The 20,045-nt window shown below is 28.2% G+C and overlaps 1 protein-coding gene across 1 annotated transcript in view; it reads left to right on the top strand.

The window, feature by feature from the left end:
- Positions 1 to 509: 509 nt before the first annotated feature.
- LOC107438051 (Host cell factor) overlaps positions 510 to 20,045 on the top strand; it is a gene marked incomplete in the record, with an annotated part of 35,930 nt that continues 16,394 nt past the window's right edge. The window contains 14 exon segments of the mRNA XM_043039620.2: positions 510 to 759; positions 3,718 to 4,027; positions 5,778 to 5,986; positions 7,356 to 7,547; positions 8,937 to 9,082; positions 10,091 to 10,208; positions 10,699 to 10,917; positions 11,115 to 11,180; positions 11,535 to 11,644; positions 12,524 to 12,695; positions 14,245 to 14,417; positions 16,196 to 16,249; positions 16,331 to 16,468; positions 17,201 to 17,498. Of these exon segments, the coding sequence (XP_042895554.1) occupies positions 600 to 759; positions 3,718 to 4,027; positions 5,778 to 5,986; positions 7,356 to 7,547; positions 8,937 to 9,082; positions 10,091 to 10,208; positions 10,699 to 10,917; positions 11,115 to 11,180; positions 11,535 to 11,644; positions 12,524 to 12,695; positions 14,245 to 14,417; positions 16,196 to 16,249; positions 16,331 to 16,468; positions 17,201 to 17,498 (2,365 nt within the window).

Raw genomic sequence — 20,045 nt, 5'->3', positions numbered from 1 at the left:
GTTCGGTCAGCTAAGACTTTTAATTAAAGTGAAATTCTAGATTATTCAAATAACAGTAAGAGAATTAATTCGCGGAGAATAAAACTTCAATAATTTTCGTAGTGGAATATTAAAATTTTGAGCGCACCAAAGAAATTATTTTAAATTACATATCTAATCAAGAGTAGCATGAAAAAGATTTTAAACGATTGTTTAATTACGAAGTAAAATTAATATAACTAAATTTTACAGGGATCTTTATTTCTGTTTCGGATCTAGGGATCCCAAGTCCAACAGCATGTGACAGAAAACAAAACAACATTAAATTCAACATCAATACAAAGAAGCTCCGCAGAAAATATGGCTTAAAATAATGCCTTTTATCATAAAGTTCATCTACAACAAAATTATTTCATAAAATAATAAATTATTTTAAATTCCCAAAAATATGAAATCTTTAAAAAAAAATGTTTGATTTATTATTTACTTTTCTATTTAAAATTTGTTTTCACAGTTTTTTTTTCTTAGTTCTTCCAGCGGTGTTGAGATTATAGCAGGTTCGGGCTGAGATCGCGTCAATACAAAATACAAAAGTGTGAATTGTGGGATATAAGCCTAAGATGGCGGCACCCATACTGAAATGGAAAAGAGTAACAAATACTGGTGGACAAGCTCCTAGACCTCGACATGGACATCGTGCAGTTGCAATCAAAGATCTAATGATCGTTTTTGGTGGTGGTAATGAAGGAATTGTTGATGAACTTCATGTTTATAACACAAGTAAATAAATAAGTGTCTTAGCTTTATACCGCTATTTACTACTGTAATGTTTTTGATGAAATCTCTGATATTATATTTTTATTATGAAAACTATGTGTTATTTTTCAATGATCTTAATGTCGATGATCTATTTATTTCATCGATTTACATAATAAAATTTAGTTATATTCATTATACTTTATTACTGTATAGCGATTTCAAGATGGCGGCGCCCGTGAGTACGTCGTGACAAATAAAAACAAACTGATACATTCATCCTGCAAGACATTATAATGTCAAAATAAGCTAATTTTATCAGAACCAAGTCATATGCCTATAACTTACATATATATTTAAAGTTTCGGTTTTGTATTTATATTTTTTTCTGCACTCTATCAACATCCGTTATAGAAATGTCATATTCAGCCGCATTTGGCCGCCATACTCTCAAAGCAGACTTATATTAATTGTAAATAAAGTGGCGGGTATTTATGTATGTAATATTTTGATTGTCATTTGAAAACATAAACTTTGAGAATACAATATTCTGATTGCGCTTGAATTATTTAAATTGTTAAGTTTTAACTGTCGATTTGTTATACTTTTTTTAAACTTTGTTCTTTGAATCATTTCTGTACATCTATATATATAAATAAATTTTGTGTCTGATCTGATTAAATTTAAAGCTAATTTACAATCTGTTACAGTATCTCTGCACGAATTTTGAATAATAAAAACCGCTTTGCTCGATTAAAATTCGCAATTTATTTACGAATGCAATTTTTAAATATAAATTTTATATAACATTTCAGAATAAGAATAATAAAAATGATAATTCTGAGGAGTTTAATTCGATAAAGCAAGAAATCTATGCGAAAAAGCATCGGTTACCAAATAAACTTCTGGCGGTAGTAATTGCAGATTAATCTTGTAATAAATTTAGTAATTTTTATCATATACATATGCAACATATTATGAAATTTCCAGGAAAATCATATTGCATTGCCCAAGTATAAGAAGGACATAACTAAACATCTGCTTTTATGTGTAATAAATTATCATGCAACTCACTAATCTTGCAATTAATGTTGAGCAATTTAGTCTGGCTAGCATCTTTAGTCAAACGCGTGACTTGTAATTTGCAGATCGTAACTCTATTATATAAAAAAAGGAATCAAAATTTGAAAAATTCTGTAGAAATTCAATAATAGAATCAACAAAACCAGGTGAATAATAAAATCGTCACTAATCAAATGCATCAAAAAGTTATTCTTCAAATGTGCAATTCCAAATATTCTGCAAAAAATAATGTACTAAAAAATCTAAATTTTAAAAACGATATGAGAATTGCGTGGTAATAAGAACTAGTTAAAATACAATCCGTGTGAGCTTGCGTGTTAATCGTTAGTAATGTAGTGCGTAAGAAACTGATTCTTCAAATGTGGAATTGAAAATTTCCTATATAAAACGATATTTCATTAAGAAACTAATCTATTTAAAATCTGTGGCAGTAGCTAACAATGTTGTAATCAATAAAACCATGTGTATTTTGGTGGTAAAACGTCTATAATCAATTGCGAAAAAAGGGAATCCTTCGAAGTTTGTCGAATGATATAAATTTAAGATTTCAAAAATTCAATCGTGTGTTATTCAATTGCGTGTTTTGTTTCGAGATTCTGTTTTTGTAATAAACATTATATTAAGAATGTTGGATTTAAAGACCACGCAAAAATCAATATCTGCCGAAAATACAATCGTAACAGTATGCATTTATGAAACCAAAATTTTTTACTTCCTTAAAGAAATCTTTGTGCAAGAACTCTAACTTTCTGCCACAGTGTCACTCCAATTCTGCCACTGGGAGAATTATTGTATTCCGTGTGTACCCAGAGTCCCAGGTTTTTCGTTCTTTCAGGTCTAAAAACTAGAAGCAGAGCATGTAATTTTTTCACAAATATTCACAGAATTTCTTTATCTCAAGACCATTAATTCGAATACTTCCGTGAATTAGAAACTTATAATCAGAAGAAAAATTTTGCTAAATCCTGTTAACAAGAAGATTCTTACCCCAATTTGATAGTTTTGGTTTGGTGGATTTTTTCCATTTTGAATATTTGGAACTGCACAGGAATGTGCTAATATCGCAATTCTTTATTACACAATTTTACTAAAAAAAATCAATTTTCATATTTACTTGATTTAAAAGTTAAACGCTGCAATTCTTGTTCACTCGTTTTAAAAATTCAATGTCGCGGCTCGTACGTGCACGTTCTTAAAATCCATCCGTTTTTACGCTAGTTTAAAATCCGATATTGCAGTTCGTACTCACATTTCTTTAAAATCAAATATTGCAGTTCATATTCTCGCTGTTCTTATATCAAACATCTATTTTTGTATTAATGCATGATTTAAAAACTGCGCAATTTAAAAATTCATTATAGCGATTCATATTCCAAAATTTTGAAATCCAATATTGTGATTATTAGTTATTATAAAAGGTGATATTCTTTATTAGTAGGTAATTTAATTTTAAATATTAGTTCAAACAATTATTTGAAATTTGAAGCATGCATGATACATAAATTGATATCGTTTTTTTGCACATGAAATTTTCAGGAGGTTTCACTTTGTGTCACAATCAACCTGGATAATAATGTTACAGAATGAATTCTTTTGAACCAAATAATTTGACGAGAGAAACTCATGAATAATGTTACTCTGGGAGAGAATATCACTCATACTAAGAAAAAATATTCAGGGACAGAATTTCTCAGAAATAAAATAATTTTGTAATATACAGTCAAACGCAAACAAAATACAGGAATATTCTGTTATAGAAAAAGGCCAGACTGATCAGGAGTTTACTGTTATTAAAATTTAAATCAACTATAGCAAATTTGTAATGAAATTTTTTTTAATGATAATTTGTTTTGGATTGTTAGCTTCATGATTCATTATCTTCATTATTTTATTTTGCAGCAAGTAATCAGTGGTTTATACCACCTGTCAAAGGAGATGTACCACCTGGTTGTGCAGCTTATGGATTTGTGTGTGATAATACCAGACTTCTGGTATTTGGTGGCATGGTGGAATATGGCAAGTATTCAAATGAACTTTATGAACTTCAGGCTAGCAGGTGGGAATGGAAAAGATTAAAACCTCGTGCTCCTAAAGGTCAGCCTCCACCTTGTCCTCGATTGGGTCACAGTTTTACTTTAATGGGAAATAGAGTTTATCTTTTTGGTGGTCTTGCTAATGATAGTGATGATCCAAAGAACAATATTCCAAGGTAATTGTTTTGTTTTTTTAATTGGTGTGGAAAATTATTCATTGAAATAGTTTTATATTTGTAGTTTCTTTTGTATAAATTGCTAGGATGCTTAACCAATGGCCCATGGGCCTCAGCAGACTTATATAAAATGAAAAACTTTCTGCATGTAATTATATTTAACTCTTGACCCTAGTTTCAGCTCTTTTGTTGCCACCTATTTTGGCAAAATTTGAAAATCACTGCTTTTTTAAGAAATGTCTCAACTTTTATAAAACAAACACTATATTATTGGTTATTATAAATAATGTAATGACGTAATCACTGGTAAAGTGCAGAGTGAAAAGTGTTAAGATCAATCTCTATGAAATTGATCAACGGGATAAAATTAGAGAATTTTGTCTTTTATTTTATTCTTTCTTTCTTCTTTTTTTTTGTTGCTATAATGAGTAAAACGATGTTTAAAAATATATTGTACTATGGGGTAACAGGGAATTTTAACGTTTTTATTTTTATAATGAGTGAAAAAAAAAAGATTCTGTGAAGGTGACGAATTTTCCACAACATTCCTGGTTCCTTTATACTACACATATCTGGGCCTTATAGTTTTCTCTATTGGAAGTCGAAAATTGTTAGAAAGATATGAAAAAGCTATGACCCCAAAAAGATGTTTCCTCAGGATGCATAATTTTACATCGCTAAGTAAATAACTTCTGTAGGCAAATTGCAACTTTTTTTTCTGTGTTAAAATCAGAAAGAGAACATAAGAATGATATTTAGTTTAATGAGTTAATAATATAAATTTTGATTTTAATTCTTTATTTAATGAAAATTACTAATTAGTGAAATAAATCAATTAATGTGAAATATTTTCTATGTATGCCTTTAAAGTAAAGAATTGTATTATTTTAAATAAGGCTTGCTTTTCTTGGAGGACCCTTAGTTTCCAAAGTCTAAAAAAATCACTAAGCTTTAAGAAGCCCTCAAATCTTTTAATTTGGTTGGCCAATTGAACTGGGTAAATAATATGAAAATATGAACCAAAAAATTTTTTCCATCGTCATCTGTAACAGTAAATCATTGATCCAGTTCAAACATTTTTTCAAACAATTAATTTTGTTTGTTTAAAGCAGTGTTTGTAATGAAATGGAACTTTTTATAAATTCCTGCAATTAAGTTAGGAAAAAGATATGTAAAATAAGCAAAAATTGAAAGTCTAATGACAGCTTCTTTTTCTTTAATAACTGTAAGTTTGCCCCATTAATTTTCTCTATAACCTTATAAGCATGCTTGCTTAAAATGATGTATGCTAAATAAATTTTAATATCTGCAATCGTGGAAAAAATTATTTTTACTTGTGTAAGTCATCATGTTACTTTAAATTAGAATCTGATAACTCAAAGCATTTTTACAATTATAACATTATGTTAATACTGGCTTTAAGAATCGTGCTTTCTTAATAATAGTTTTTATTCATCAAAGAGGAAAAAAGAAAGTTAATGATAATATAAATAAAAATGTATGAGTAATTGCAAATGTTTACTAGGTTGTTAAAAGTTATGCTATGTTTAAAACCTTATTTCCTAGTTTTCTAGAATTTTTTATGACTCCTTAGGATTAGTAGATCAAAAGTTCCTCAAGTCATATAAACTCGTTAATTAAGTTCCTTTCTTGTTATAGTGGTTTTATACCTTTTATTGTATCATGATACTTTAACTGTTTTTGTTTCATAATGTAGTAAGTTGTGCTATTCATATAATTTTTTTTTTAGGTATTTAAATGATTTGTATGCATTAGAGTTAAGAGGTCAATCTAATGCCATCCATTGGGAAATTCCCAATTTTGGTGGTCAGCCACCCCCTCCTAGAGAGTCACATACTGCTGTAGCATATACTGGAAAGTTTGATAAGCATTCAAGACTAATCATATATGGAGGAATGAGTGGATGCAGATTAGGAGATCTGTGGCAGTTAGACATGGGTAAATTTATTGTGCTCATATATATGTATTTTTATGTCCTCTTTATGGCTTATTTCTATATATATTTCATTTAAGTGGCACCATAAATTTGAGAATTTTCTCTATCTGTTGGCAGCACTATAGTTATTATTCATCTTGATAGATTGTTTTAACCAATAATTTAAGTAGTGTTAAAAACTTAGTTAAATGTTTATAGTTAAGCTATAAGTTTAAGTTATTTTTTTGTCAAATATCTTTCATAACTTTTTTTTTTAAATTTAATGACGTAAGATTTAAGATACAATTTTTATTCAAATTGTAATTAATTGAAATAAAATGAAAATACAATGTTACCAAAGATCTGGGTTTCTGATATTTTTGACAAAGATGGTTTTGAAAGGACAGTAAAGAACCGTACTTCTAAAACTTGCCTACTTTAATATGAATTTATACGCAGTAAAACTTGGTGCCAGTCGACAATTCTCTCAAATACTAATATCTCTCTGAGAGACATTTTTAATTGTAGCAAATATATATGTTACTAATTAAAAGTAACAGAAGCGCTTTCTGTATAGACTAGAACTTAATGTATAGACTAGAACTTAATGTATAGAATAGAACAGTATATAAATTTTTTAATTATGAATGTAAGAGTTTTTTTTTAATCTGCATATGAAAGAATACATATTCTAATATTATTGGTGATATTCTTCTGTTCCGAAAAAATATTTCTATTTACTTTTTTTAAATTCTGTTAACTTTTTTTAAATTTCTACTGTTTAGAAATATTGTTTATAGTTTATAATATCAATCGGAAATTCCATCTAAAGCCAGTCATTACAGAATTTTTAATTCTCAAAAGAAAGTAGAAGTAAAAAAAATCACAAGCGTTTTTTTAACCTCTGACATGCGAAAAAGGCATTTTTTGATTATAATTCTGCAGAAAGGAGGAAAAAATTTCTACAGAAAAATATTTTTTGAAAACTTCTACTGATAAAAAAAACCTTACTTCCTTGCTTCCCAAATAAAAAAATCTTCTGCAGGAACTCTGTATTGTTCTGGGACCATGTTGTAACGATTCTGCAATGGGAAATAATAAAACCAATTAAAATTTTAAAAAATTCATTTTTTAAGGATTTTCTGTAATAACAATTTTAAGTTTTATGTGTGAACGTGAAAAAGAATACATTTGGTGAAATTACTCTCTCCAAAAGACAAAATAAGGCAAATTGAGAAATGTGATTATTATTTCTTATCCTAGTAAACCCTAATAAAGAGAAATTCGTTGAATTTCATTAGTTTTTATGTGATCTTTGTGTAATTTTAGAATTAAATTTCAACTTTATAAAGTATGTACTTGTAAATGAAATTTCTATTATTCTACTTTCAGAATCAATGTCATGGGCAAAGCCTGTTGTTCAGGGTCTTTCACCTTTGCCTCGAAGTTTACATTCTGCTACACTGATTGGACATCGGATGCTTGTGTTTGGAGGTTGGGTACCGTTGGTAATGGATGATAATAAAGCAGCTACCCATGAAAAAGAGTGGAAGTGTACAAATACTTTAGCTTCTTTAAATCTTGGTATGCTGTTTTCATTTTTTCAGTTATATCTATTTCTGAAGTTATTTTTAAATGTAGATATTTAATTTTAATTTCAAAGTAAAATGAACATTATATTCAATTTCTCTCATAATATTGTTTCGATTAAAGAAATTAAAAGAACACTTATGCATATCTTTAATTTGTCTTATTTTACTCGTATTTTCTTTTTCAATTCTGTTTTTGTCTAGGGTACTATTTTTCTAGAGAATGTGCTTTCTTAATTCCTAGAGTTCACACCAGCAATGAAAATTTAATGGTTCAAAGTCGTGGTAGAAAAGTTGATAAAAAAAATCAAACTTTACAATTACATAATTTAAATGTACCGCAACACATTGTGGTACGTATCAAAAGTTATTAATTGTCCTCTAACATTCTAAAACTAATTAGGGGCATTACCCCCATAATGATTAAAGATTATTTTCCATTAAAATTAAGTAAAAGAAAAGCTAAAATAATATTAGTAAATAGATTCAACATAGAGATTAAAATGCTGAGAACAAATAAATAAAGAAAACAGATAAAGTAAGAGCAAACAAGAAATTATATTAAAGGTTACTTATCTAAAATTCTAAATAAAGCAATTCAAAAAGAGCCAGATATATTATTTTATTGAAGAAATATACCACTTGTATGAGATTGCAAGGTAGAGCACAAAATAAAAAATTTTTACCAGACATTTTCAATTATTCCATTTGAATTCATTACCATGCATATAAAAATAAAATTTGTAGAGGGATTTATTTTAAATGCATGGAATTTGATGGGGAAAAAAACTATTTTCTTTCTCATTGCTATTTTGTAAATTTCAAACATATTCTAATCCAACAAGTTTGTTGCCCATGTGTATGATTTTAGTGAGATTTGTAAAACATTTGATGACAGTTGTAGCCATACTGGCATAAATCCTATTAATTCCATACATTTCTATTGTTTTTTAATTCTTAACCTTGATAATTAGTAAGTTTTTGTCTGTGAAACATTTTTTTATTTGACAGAAATTGTTTTAATCGTATATTTTGAATATATTTTTTGACATGGTTTTTAAATATGTGTTGACTATATCTCTAAATCATCAATGATTGTGTTTACTCGGCTAATACTAAAGAAGTTCACCTGTTATTTTAATTTTGTTTTACCATACATTCTTTGAATGCATGATAGTTTCAAATTGTGTCCAATAAGTGATTTTAGCTGGTCTTTATCTTTGTAAAATCAATGTAACTTTCTTTTTAGTTTTAAAAAATTATATGTCTTTAAATTGACTTAAAATTTCTAAAATGAATTTTTTAGAATTTTAATCAAAAAGATTAATGTTTTCATAGTAATATGTTATCTGTTTAAAATACCAATTTCTCTCTAATTTAACAGAAACAATGACATGGGAACCCCTTGCAATGGAGGGTTTTGATGATGCAGTGCCAAGAGCTCGAGCGGGACATTGTGCAGTAGCAATAAATTCCAGGCTCTACATATGGAGTGGAAGAGATGGCTACAGGAAAGCTTGGAATAACCAGGTGGTGTTTATCGTTCTGTTCCTTTTGGATTTATTTTAATACATTTTATAAAGAACTAGTATTTACCTATTTATTGATCCGGCAAATGTCTATTAAAGACTTGTTGGAGAATTATCTAATCAGTATGTTTATATTCTAACATTCTTTATTTTTTTTAATCGAAAAAAGAAGAGATTAGTTTAAAAAAAATTTTTAGACCCTCTAACAGATGAATATTGTTTTATTTATGAATTAAAAATGTTCATTCTACACTCAAAAAGTTGGGGAGAAAAAGGAAAATGCATAGAACTGAAAAAGGAAAATGCAACAAAAATACCATTGATCTTAAGTGACCCGTAATGTTCATGGCACTTTTTTTTTTCCATTTCAATTTAAAAATAATTACCAAAATTAACATTTACACTTTTTGAACTCTTTTCAAAAATGAGTAAGTTCTAACATTTTAGGAGATTTGCTTATTCATTCGTTTTACAAATTTCACGTAGAATGTTTATTTATTAATGTAATTTAGATTTTAAAAATTATGTATGCGATTAACAAAACACACAAAATCCTGATGAAATTGTCAAAGACCTCATTAAAAGTTAATACTCAAATAATATATGCATTGGTTTAGCTCGATGAAACATTTATAATTTTTTTGTAGAAAATAAGTTATTAAGTTTATGATGACAGTCTTTAGTCTTATCTTTCTTTTTTTCATAACTAATTGGTTGATTTAAGTCTATTCAAGCATTTCTCTTTATTGAATAAAATTGTATTATTCAATCTTATTTCATTCCCTTCCAGTATATTTCACTACAAACTTATGCCATTAGCAAACATATATTTCCTGTCTTTAAAAAAGTTCTGCTCCTCGTGTATGTATACATCATTTACACATAATCTCATAATTGTGATTAAAAATAGGAAGATAATAAACACTCTTATTGCCTAAAACATTAAGTTTGCTCATATATTTTCTCTATATTTGTATTTCGACATATTTTTTAACTCTGATTTTTTTAGGTGTGTTGTAAAGATTTGTGGTTTTTGGAAACTGACAAGCCTGCTGCTCCACCCCGTGTACAACTTATTCGTGCTTCTACTAACTCTCTTGAAGTTCATTGGGGTGCAGTTCCTACAGGTTGAATTTATTGACTAAATATGTAATTTATTGACAAAATAAAAGATTTTTAATAAAGTGCATAAATTTTTATAGTGACTATTTTGTTTTGCTATGGAAAAAATGTAACTTTGTTTATAATAAAGTTAATCAAAAGATTGTCATAACTAATTTTAAAAGCTTTATGTAATAATATGCATTAAATATTGATAGTTAATTTGTCTTCTGTTAATGAATAAATCTAACAATACTTTACACATATATAGTAATTTAAAACAGTAAATTGTCACACAATTTGAAATGTTAAGGAGTTAGCTGTGCTTGATTGTAGATATATTAATGTTCTTAAAATTCTGTTCTTGTAAAGTGTTTTCTGTAGTGTTAAATTTAATAAATTTTAGCAGTTTTATAAATGTATTCATCAGTGTGAAACATAAAGGAGCAAAATATTGTATAAATATTAAATATGCAACTGTAACCAAGAGTGAAAGGCTTATTGTTTTTCTTTCAGCTGATTCTTACTTGCTGCAACTTCAGAAATATGATATGCCTCCAACATCCCCTCAATTGCCAACCCCTACCACACCTCAGCAGATATCTGCCTCGTCTAGTATTGCTTCAACTGCTACACCAGTTGTGCCTCATAATATTCTTTCAACAGCCAGTTCATTGAATTCAACACCTGTTACATCATCACTCTCATTAGCAACATCAGCAGTAACTACTACAGGTTAGAGCATATTAACTGTGTTTGTTAATTTAATTTTTAAGTTATATCAAGAGATATTTTTTGAACTACAAATCTTTATTACAATCTTGCACTTTTTTATTGTCTATTTTTTTTCAATCTTGTAATCTTATTAAAAATTTTGATATCAAATACTTATTTTAAAAAAATAATAATTGAAATTTCTTTCCTTCTAACAGCTCAACCTCAAACTCTTGTTCGATTTTCTGTGAACCCGGTTAGTTCAGCTGGCTCTGCTAATAAAAGTATGTATATTAAAATTTTCCAAGAGGTAACCAAATTTTCAATCTTTTGTTTAAAAAATATATATATATTTAAATCTTAAAATAGTTATAGACAAATCTGTGGCAAAAAAGAAATATGAATTCTATCAGTTCTTCAAATTCTGTTTATTTATTTCCAAATAATTTTTAAAAAATGAAAGAAAAAAAAAATTCCGTTTGAATCATGATATTTTATAAAAGATATTGCAGAAATCTGTTTAAGTCTTATGGAACTAAGCTTTTATGACTAGAGTAATTATAAATTTTTTATAACACTACCAATTTAAAAACTGTTTAAAAATTGATTTGGATCTTCTTTCTTTTCTTCCATTGTAGCTGTTACAGTTTTGCAGTCAAAAAATCAATCAATGCCTAAGCAGCAAATAAGGGTAGTCACTCAAACTGCTAGTGGAACTCACGTTGTACGTCCATTGACAACCACCTCTGTAAGTTATTAATATTATTATTTATAGCTTTCAAAGGAAGTGTTTGTATTTTGGTCAGCAACATTATCCTTTGCTAAAGAGTTTTTTTTTTTTTAAAGAATCTTAGTGAAAATAAGTGAAGGTTGAAACGAAAATTTGAACCACTTGAAGTTATCTGATTTTGTTATAAATGAATCATATTAGAGCACTTAATTTTTCACACACACACACACACATACACATATNTATATATATATATATATATACTGTTTGTCTAAGATAGATACTCTTCCCACCACAAAGTCTGCGGCAGACTGGTGCTGTGGAAACAAGAGGGCATTTTAGGGAGGGTACCTTCGATGTAGAGGCCTCCTTTTCTCTCGCCGAAACCAGTCCTAAAGAGGGACCCCGCACCCCTACTTAAAATAATCATACCTCATTACCATAGTCACCGCCACAGCTCCAGACGAATGTCTGGAAGGGTACCTATCTTAGACAAACAGTATACGTATATATTTGATATAATCTGAATGATAACATCTTTAGCTGTAAATCATTAAAATATTTAAAATATATTCTTTTGTTTCTTATATATTAATATAAAATTTATATTAATATAATCTTATCAATCAATCTTATATATTAATATAAAATTTCAGCGAAATCATATCTTAGACAGCATTTAACTTCTAAATAACTTTATATATGTGTGTATTGATATATTGTATACACTGTAAACTTAACTCTGCAATTTATATAATCGTATCTCTGACTCATCATAGCTGTGTGTAATCAGAAAAATAACAATCCTTTGCTGTGCAATGTTTTTATTTGGCTTTTGTAAGTTATTATTTTGTTTATTTTAACTTTATATAAAATTTAAATAAAATCTTATTTTAGACAACAGCCGTTACAACAACAGTACAACCAATGACAGGTATGGCCGCACTTGCTCATGCTGCAGCTTCTACCCAAAAACTAACAACAAGTGCAACTTCTACTGTAAGCAATATTAGAGTTGTCACCCCATCTTTATTAGGCTCTCAAGGCTTGAAACTTAATACAGTTGGAGGTGATTAATATTTTTTATATATAGATAACTTATTATTAAATCTGTCTATTGTATTTTACAGTTTGCCCATCTATCTTGTACATTTGTGCAACTTTTAGTTATTGCAAATTGCAGGCTATTTAAAACAGTTGCCTACCTGATTAACAAGTCATTTTCTCTAAGTTGCACAATTTTTTAAAGAAATGTATGATTGATTCTCAAAAAACTTGATGTTTTTAAATCACAAAATCTTAAAAACTAATAGTTCTTTAAAAATATCATCCTTACACTTAATAAAAATAAAGATGAACGCACTTAAACATTGTCAATAAATAACTATTGTCATAAAAGTCAATCTCGTGGCTTAGAAAATGCTATGAGAGTGGAATAACATTTTTGCATAATAAAAGCGTGAAATTTTTTTAATTGTTTTTGTAAGACCTGCTACTGACTTCTAAAAGCATATTTAGGCTTAAAAAGGATAGTGGGATCATACAAAATCGTAAGAATAAACAGCTAAATGTTTTATCTCTTTTTTTTTCTCCCTAAAATAATCCAAAAATTCACTAGGTCAAGTGAGTGATATGAAAACCTTGAAAAAAACTTAAAATGGTGAGTTAAATAATTAAACAGATTAAAAAAAAAGATATATTAAGATATTATTTTTCACCTTCAAATACTTAGTGTACTGGTATTACTTATGTTAAATGTTGGTGTAAAAATTTCAAATAAAGAAAATAAGTTTAAGAAAAAGTTTTGGATATGGCAGTAGAATGATTTTTAGGTTATTATAAGAAATTTTTCAGAAATTGTAAATAGATAATCTTTTTTTGTATGCATGGAAGTGTATGGTAAAAATTATTTCTTAACATGAAAAATAATTTTCACCCGAAAATCAATTTTGTTTTAGCATGATGTTAAATTTTTGAAGAATCACCCATTTGCAAATAAAAATTTCATGCTTTATTTTGCTGATGCTTTTTGATCAAAACTTAAATTATTACGTAGAAAAAAAAGCTATCCAGTGTGAAAAAGTCCATTTTGACTTTATTTTCTAGAGTATATGATACCATACCAAGGAAAAAAACATAGAGAAAAAACTGAGTGGTGTAAACTGTGCAATCACAAATTTACATGAAAGTTACTCTTACTGTTAAGCATTTATTATGTATTTAAAATTTAACAACAACTGAACATTCTGAATTGGGCATTGTGTACGTTATTTATAAAAATTATGGAATAACGTTGAAAAATTTATTGATTATAAATTAAGTTGCTTTTATACATATATTAAGTTATGGTTATTATATATTAAATTGAAGTTTTTTTTGTTAATATTTACATAAAATACTTTCAAGTTATGTAAGTTTTAAGTTTCCAATTTTGCTGTTAAAATTTTACTTGGAAAATATTAATTGTTTCCCAAACAATTAGAAGTGTATTTTGAAGATTTTTTGGTTTTATGCTATTGGTTTTTGGAATGTTAATAAACACTTTGTTTCACAATACTCTGCAAAAAAGTGTATCATATAATATACGAAACTTCAAAAAATTAAATGCTCGTTTCTAGGTATTGGTAATCAAACTGTGAGGATGAGTACTCCTACTACTCTTTTAAAATCACCTGCTACTGTTGGTGCACAAGGTCAAAAGCAGATAATTGTGCACAAAGCTCCTGGTGGTGGCAGTCAGCCTCAGATTGTTACTTTAGTAAAAACTAGCCAAGGTGTGACAGTGGCAACAGTAAGTATGTCTAACTTAAATGGATGTGTAACTCTAAATTCAATTGTTTTTACTGAGTTTTAATTCTTCCCAAAGATTTTCCACTTAATTACTTCTGTTTTTTTTATTAACCTTTCAAAGGATAAAACTGTTTGACCTTCATAGGATACTTCGTTTTATTACAGCTCAAAAGTATTACTAAAGTTTATTTAATTATTAAATTTGGAAATGTGACAGTTATGAAAAATAAACAGAATAAAATTGAAATGAATTAAATTGCAATATTTCTTTTAACTAACTAACTCTAACTAAGCAGCTGCAAATTCGAACCGAGAAAGGAAATTCAAGTTTCAAATTCAACTGTTCAGTAGCAGATAAAAAATAAAACTCCCTGTTTTTATGTGTAGTGTGAAAGAATAATGGGCCAGTAGTTAAATGCAATTTCAGATTAATTTGTTTTGATGTTCGGTTCGATTTGGAATATTGAAGTTTGCAGGGACCGCATATCTCCTACTTTTTCTATTTCGGCACTTTTCCTTTTTTTTCATGTTATTTCCTATTTTTCTTATTTCTATGAAATCTTCTCATTTCTGCTATTCCTCCTTTAAAAAGCATAGTGACAGCCAAGAAAACGGAATAATGACTCAAGGTCAAATATTACAACTGCACCTGTTTTTCAATTCATTCATTTTGAAAGGGGGCATGAGGAGCAGAACATGAATTCTTTTTAGTAAATTAGCTTCTGTGTCTGCTTGCCAATTTATGTTTAACTGGAGTTGAGGAGGTAAAAAATCGCACAGCTTAAGGTAGATACACTTGTTTTTCCTTCTGAATTCGATTATTGTTTCAGCAAAATGTTGAAACCAAAGTTAAACTCTAGATAATATTAATAATCCAGAGCCTGAATCCAGACGACATAGTCGCAGAACATTGCAGAGTTTTTGCAGAAAGATTTTTATGGTGCGTAGCATTTTAAAAAAGTACTTAAAGTTGCTTATTTTTGATTTTCGTTATTTAAAAGCCTTTAAAGGTGCTTGGTTTTTCATTGGGTGTTTTTAAAAAGTGCTTAATTTTCCCTTTTCAAAAATGAGGTTTTTTTATGTTGTTACCATGTCGATTTTCGCTACTTACAAAATCGTGCTTTTGCAATCATAATTGTACCTATATAATAATTTTCGTTTCATATTATTGTTTAAAATTATTTAAGTACTTTTAAGATGCAGATTTTGCTTATTATATGAATATGATATATATAAATTTTTATTTTATAGTAAGGTTAAGAAAAATTTTTGTATGAAAGTAATTGTCATTTCTACTTCATTTTTTTATAATGCCTAAAATTTTAGTCCCTAGCTTCTTTTTTTTTCCAAATGTTTTTTGTTTAATTACAACTATTGTTTCTTATATGATATCTGAAGCTTTATGACTCATAAAGAGTAAAACTAGAAATAGATATTTTTAAAATGTTTAAACATTTTGGATGTTTTTTACAGCAGTTCCCTACACATTCCTCTCTCTATATATTGTTGGAAAATCCACAAATAAATGTACATTTTTTGTAAAATATGAGTATCTAACTGCATATTGTTTTTAAGATAATTATTTAGAGCAGAAAATTATAAGCAGTGGCAAAATGTTTAAGAAAAAGAATTTATGAACTTATTTACATTTATGCAATTAATGAATTTTTTTGCAGGAAAAAAAAAGAAAGAATGCTTTTTTTAAAACTAAGTGACATGCTTTACATAATATTACATGTTAGTTTTATGGTAACTGAATATGCTTAATTTGTTTTTCAGGTCCCTAAAGTAAGTCTAGTACAAAGCAAAGCCACTGGCATTCAAGGACAACAGGTACTTTTTCAAATAATTTATTGTTACCTATTACTTTGTTTTTTTTCTTCAAACATTAAACATTCATTACATTTAATACAGACAAAAGGTACGATTCCTCAAGGAGCTACAATTGTTAAACTGGTTACAACTCAAGCCAATACTACAGGAAAACCTGGTGGTGTTCTAGCATCTTCTCCAAATACTAGCCAAGCAACAGTTGTTGGACTATCGCCACAGGTAATGTCAAGTTGCATAGCTGGATTTTAGATCTTAATCATTTTACCATTTTCACTAGTATTCTGCTAAACTACTATTAATGCTTACATCTCAACATCAGAAGCATCTCTTCATTTATTACGAAATATTCTCTATGATCCATATTCAAATATGCAATTCTTGACTTCTTCCCCCCAAATTTAGAATATATGCATTGAAAGGCACTGTGTTTGTAACTGTACTTTAAAACATTCTTAATTGGTTGATATAAAATTAAATCTCGTGAAAATCATAAAAAATAGGATTAGCATTGAAAACATTGGTGAAACTTAAGTATAATATGGTTTTCAGTTGTTTTGAATATAAAAATGTCATAATTGAGGTTAAAGATTTTTTTAAGTGTTTAATAAAAAGTAACACATATTCTTATGATTTTTACTAAAGAAAAAATATGAATCCTGGGTCACAGATAAATAGAGAAATGATTATGTATGTTAAAAAATTTTATGCTTGACACCCTGTTCATGTATACTGTTCAAAAAATTTATGATTTTTTGCTAATAAAAACTAAACATATTTAAACTTCTAAATTGATTTACAAACTCCTATTCATAAGCCTTGTGTCATTTTGGCTAAGCATTTTTCATGGCTTAAACAAAGTGATAACCATGTTTTGTTTTATGTAGGTGTTTTATTTTATATTTTTAATATTTATGTCATTTTTATTAATCTCTTTTTGAATGTTTTTTGTAGGGAGGTCTACAGCCAAAATTAATGACAACAATACTCCGAACTTTGCCAACAAATATAATAAGTGTTGCCAAACCATCTGCTGCTGGTACCTCTAGTACAAATTCTGTCTCTACTATATCTGCCTCACCAAAGCAAACTTTTGTCATAGCAGCTCCTGGAACAGGTAAATCAGGCACACCTGCAAAAATCATTTCAACTGTTCCAAAGTTGGCTGGATCAGGAAGTTCACTTTTAGTATCCTCTTCTGCCAGTGGAGTTAAATCAATATTAACAACTGTTGCTGCAGAAAGTGGAAAAGGTATGCATAATTGTGTTTTTACTGTATGCATTGTAAAATTGTACCTGTTTCTAAAAATTTAATGAAGTATATATTCTCTGATTATATATTTTATTTGTATACATGCAGTTGAACTCGTTAAATCAAGGTCCATGTTAAAGCCAAATCTGCCAAAATTATCAAAAATAAAAGCTATAATGTAAAAGAAAAGCTAGAAGATGTTTAAAAACAGCTGGATTCATACACTTCAACCAAATTCTGGAAAACTCTGTGAGAATGAGATTTTTTATTAAAAACCCTTAAAACAAAGAGCCTGAAACGCATTGAGACAATTTTTACCCTTTTAAATTTTTTTTAGATGTCAGTTTTATTGTACTTGTTAGTTTTCCAATACAATATTGAAACTTTATAATTGTTCATTTACTGTAATATTTGAATAATTTTTTAGATGTCCGTCTTTGTAAAATTATGAACAAATTACTCGTAATTTGTGAATATAAAATAAATGTTAAGTCACATTCTTTCAACCAGGTTCTGCTTTTATGAATTTGTACAAATAGGGTCCTGTTATTGCAAAAAACTTTTTCAAGGAGTTTTTAAATTGTAAAGAGATACAAGATTATGCTTAACACTGTAAAATTATAATAAAATAAAAAAATTTAATTTTAAAAAATAAACAGCAATTGCTGGTACTAAATTAGAGATGCAACATACAAATTATCGGTATTTAGCCTATACTGCTGAATGCAGAATATTCATTTCGGATGAATAAAGGAAGAAGCGTCTGCCGAAGACAAAACTTAGTTCTTTTACATCTGTCTTTCTTTCCCCCCACTTCCCTGGGAAGAATTTATTCAATTAACAAAACAATAATGAAGATAATAAAATTTGTGAAGGGTCCGTTTTTAGGTTAAAATATTTTGTGAAGTGTCCGTTAACAAACTCAAATTTCTTCTAAACAGATCCCTGGTAAGAATTTTAGAAAAAGTAATAAGTTATCATACCTGCCAACTTTTATGCATTTCCAGTCACCTCTAAGCTTGTACACCATTTTTTATGCATTTTAAATTATTTTTTCCGAGTACATTTTTTAAAAAATAACGCTTCTAGATTTGCACCACAAGTGCGTTTCTTGTGTATGGAATTGGTTTTCCCATTGTGCAGATACCTATGCAGAAGGGAACTGATGTACCACAACATAGCAGCGAGAACAACCTTCAGCAGATAAACTGTGTTATGTAGGCGTGACTTAAGCATTTCTTGCATAGGAATTTGTGTCATATGTGCAACTCAATGATTGTTTTTTGTATAGATCACATGGATGGCGAGCAATACTTTTAAATTTTTATTGTTATTTTGAATATTTTATTCACTTATGATAAAAGTTATGGCAATAAAAAGACTTAGGCAAAATGTTCAAAGGAATTTCCATTTTTAAGACCCTCTAAACTTGGCGGTAAATGCTTGTTCTGCGAGATTTTGACATCCGAGATTGTTGTAGAATATCATTGTATCTGTTTGTCAACAAAACGAATAAATGACGAAGTTTCTATAGCAATAAATTTTATTTCTATAGCAATTAATTAAAACACAGTGACAAATGAATAGCGAAAAGAAATAATGCAGAATAATCAGCTTCAACAGAAGCTTCACTACTCTTTAAACGGATGACGTCTTGATCCACGCAAGAACAACTAACAGCAAATTAAAAGAAACTGGCTGATCCCCTCTGGTTATGACGTTGCCGACTGAAGTTGAATGTATGAAACCGTCATCTTGAACGACTGATGAAGATTGAACCTATACCCTTTATTTTTATGTTATTTAATCAAAATAGAAAAAAAAACCTTTAGCGTTTATTTATCTAACAGATTTGTCGTTACTATTTTATCATTTCTCATCAGGCACGGAAAATTCACTGCATCAGTCAACCCAAGCTCAAATTAGATGGATATCTGAAGAATGATTATACGAATGTACTTAACGCTGAAATATTATTTATGGCATTTTTCATAGAATATAATTGATGCTGAAGTGACCAGAATAGAATCTGCAAAATTTTCTATTGTTCAGTTGTTGTTTTTTTTATTTTTAGTTTATTTCTATCACTAATTAAATCTAAAGATGTAACAGTTGATGAACTTCAAAATCAATTTCGTTCGCTTGAAGTGTAGAATATTTCTGATATTATCAATAAGAGTGGTCTTCCTTAAATTAAGTATGAACTCTACTTTAGAATTTAAGGTATACAATTTTTAAAACTTGAAATTTTTTTTTTTAAAGGTAAATAATTCATTTGCAGTGTTTAGAAAAACAATTTAGCTAAATCTATTTTCCCTGACAAAACCAACTTAACTAACAAAATTAATTTTTTTTCATTCATATAAAATGATTAATTTTATGTGAATAAAAAAACAAAATAAAAAGGTTTTTCTCCATACAAAAGTTTTGTTCCGACTGGAGTCAATTTTAATGCTAATGTTTTTATAGTTTTTTATTTAATTTTTAACTGTCCTTTTTTTTTAGAGTAATGGTTAAAATTGTCTTTTTCAGGAAAAACTATGCTTC

The sequence above is a fragment of the Parasteatoda tepidariorum genome, chromosome 2 (genome assembly GCF_043381705.1).
Source record: "Parasteatoda tepidariorum isolate YZ-2023 chromosome 2, CAS_Ptep_4.0, whole genome shotgun sequence".
In the NCBI taxonomy this organism is placed as follows: Eukaryota; Metazoa; Arthropoda; class Arachnida; order Araneae; family Theridiidae; genus Parasteatoda; species Parasteatoda tepidariorum.
Note: the sequence above shows the minus strand (reverse complement) of the source record. Positions and strands in the feature narration are given on the sequence as shown.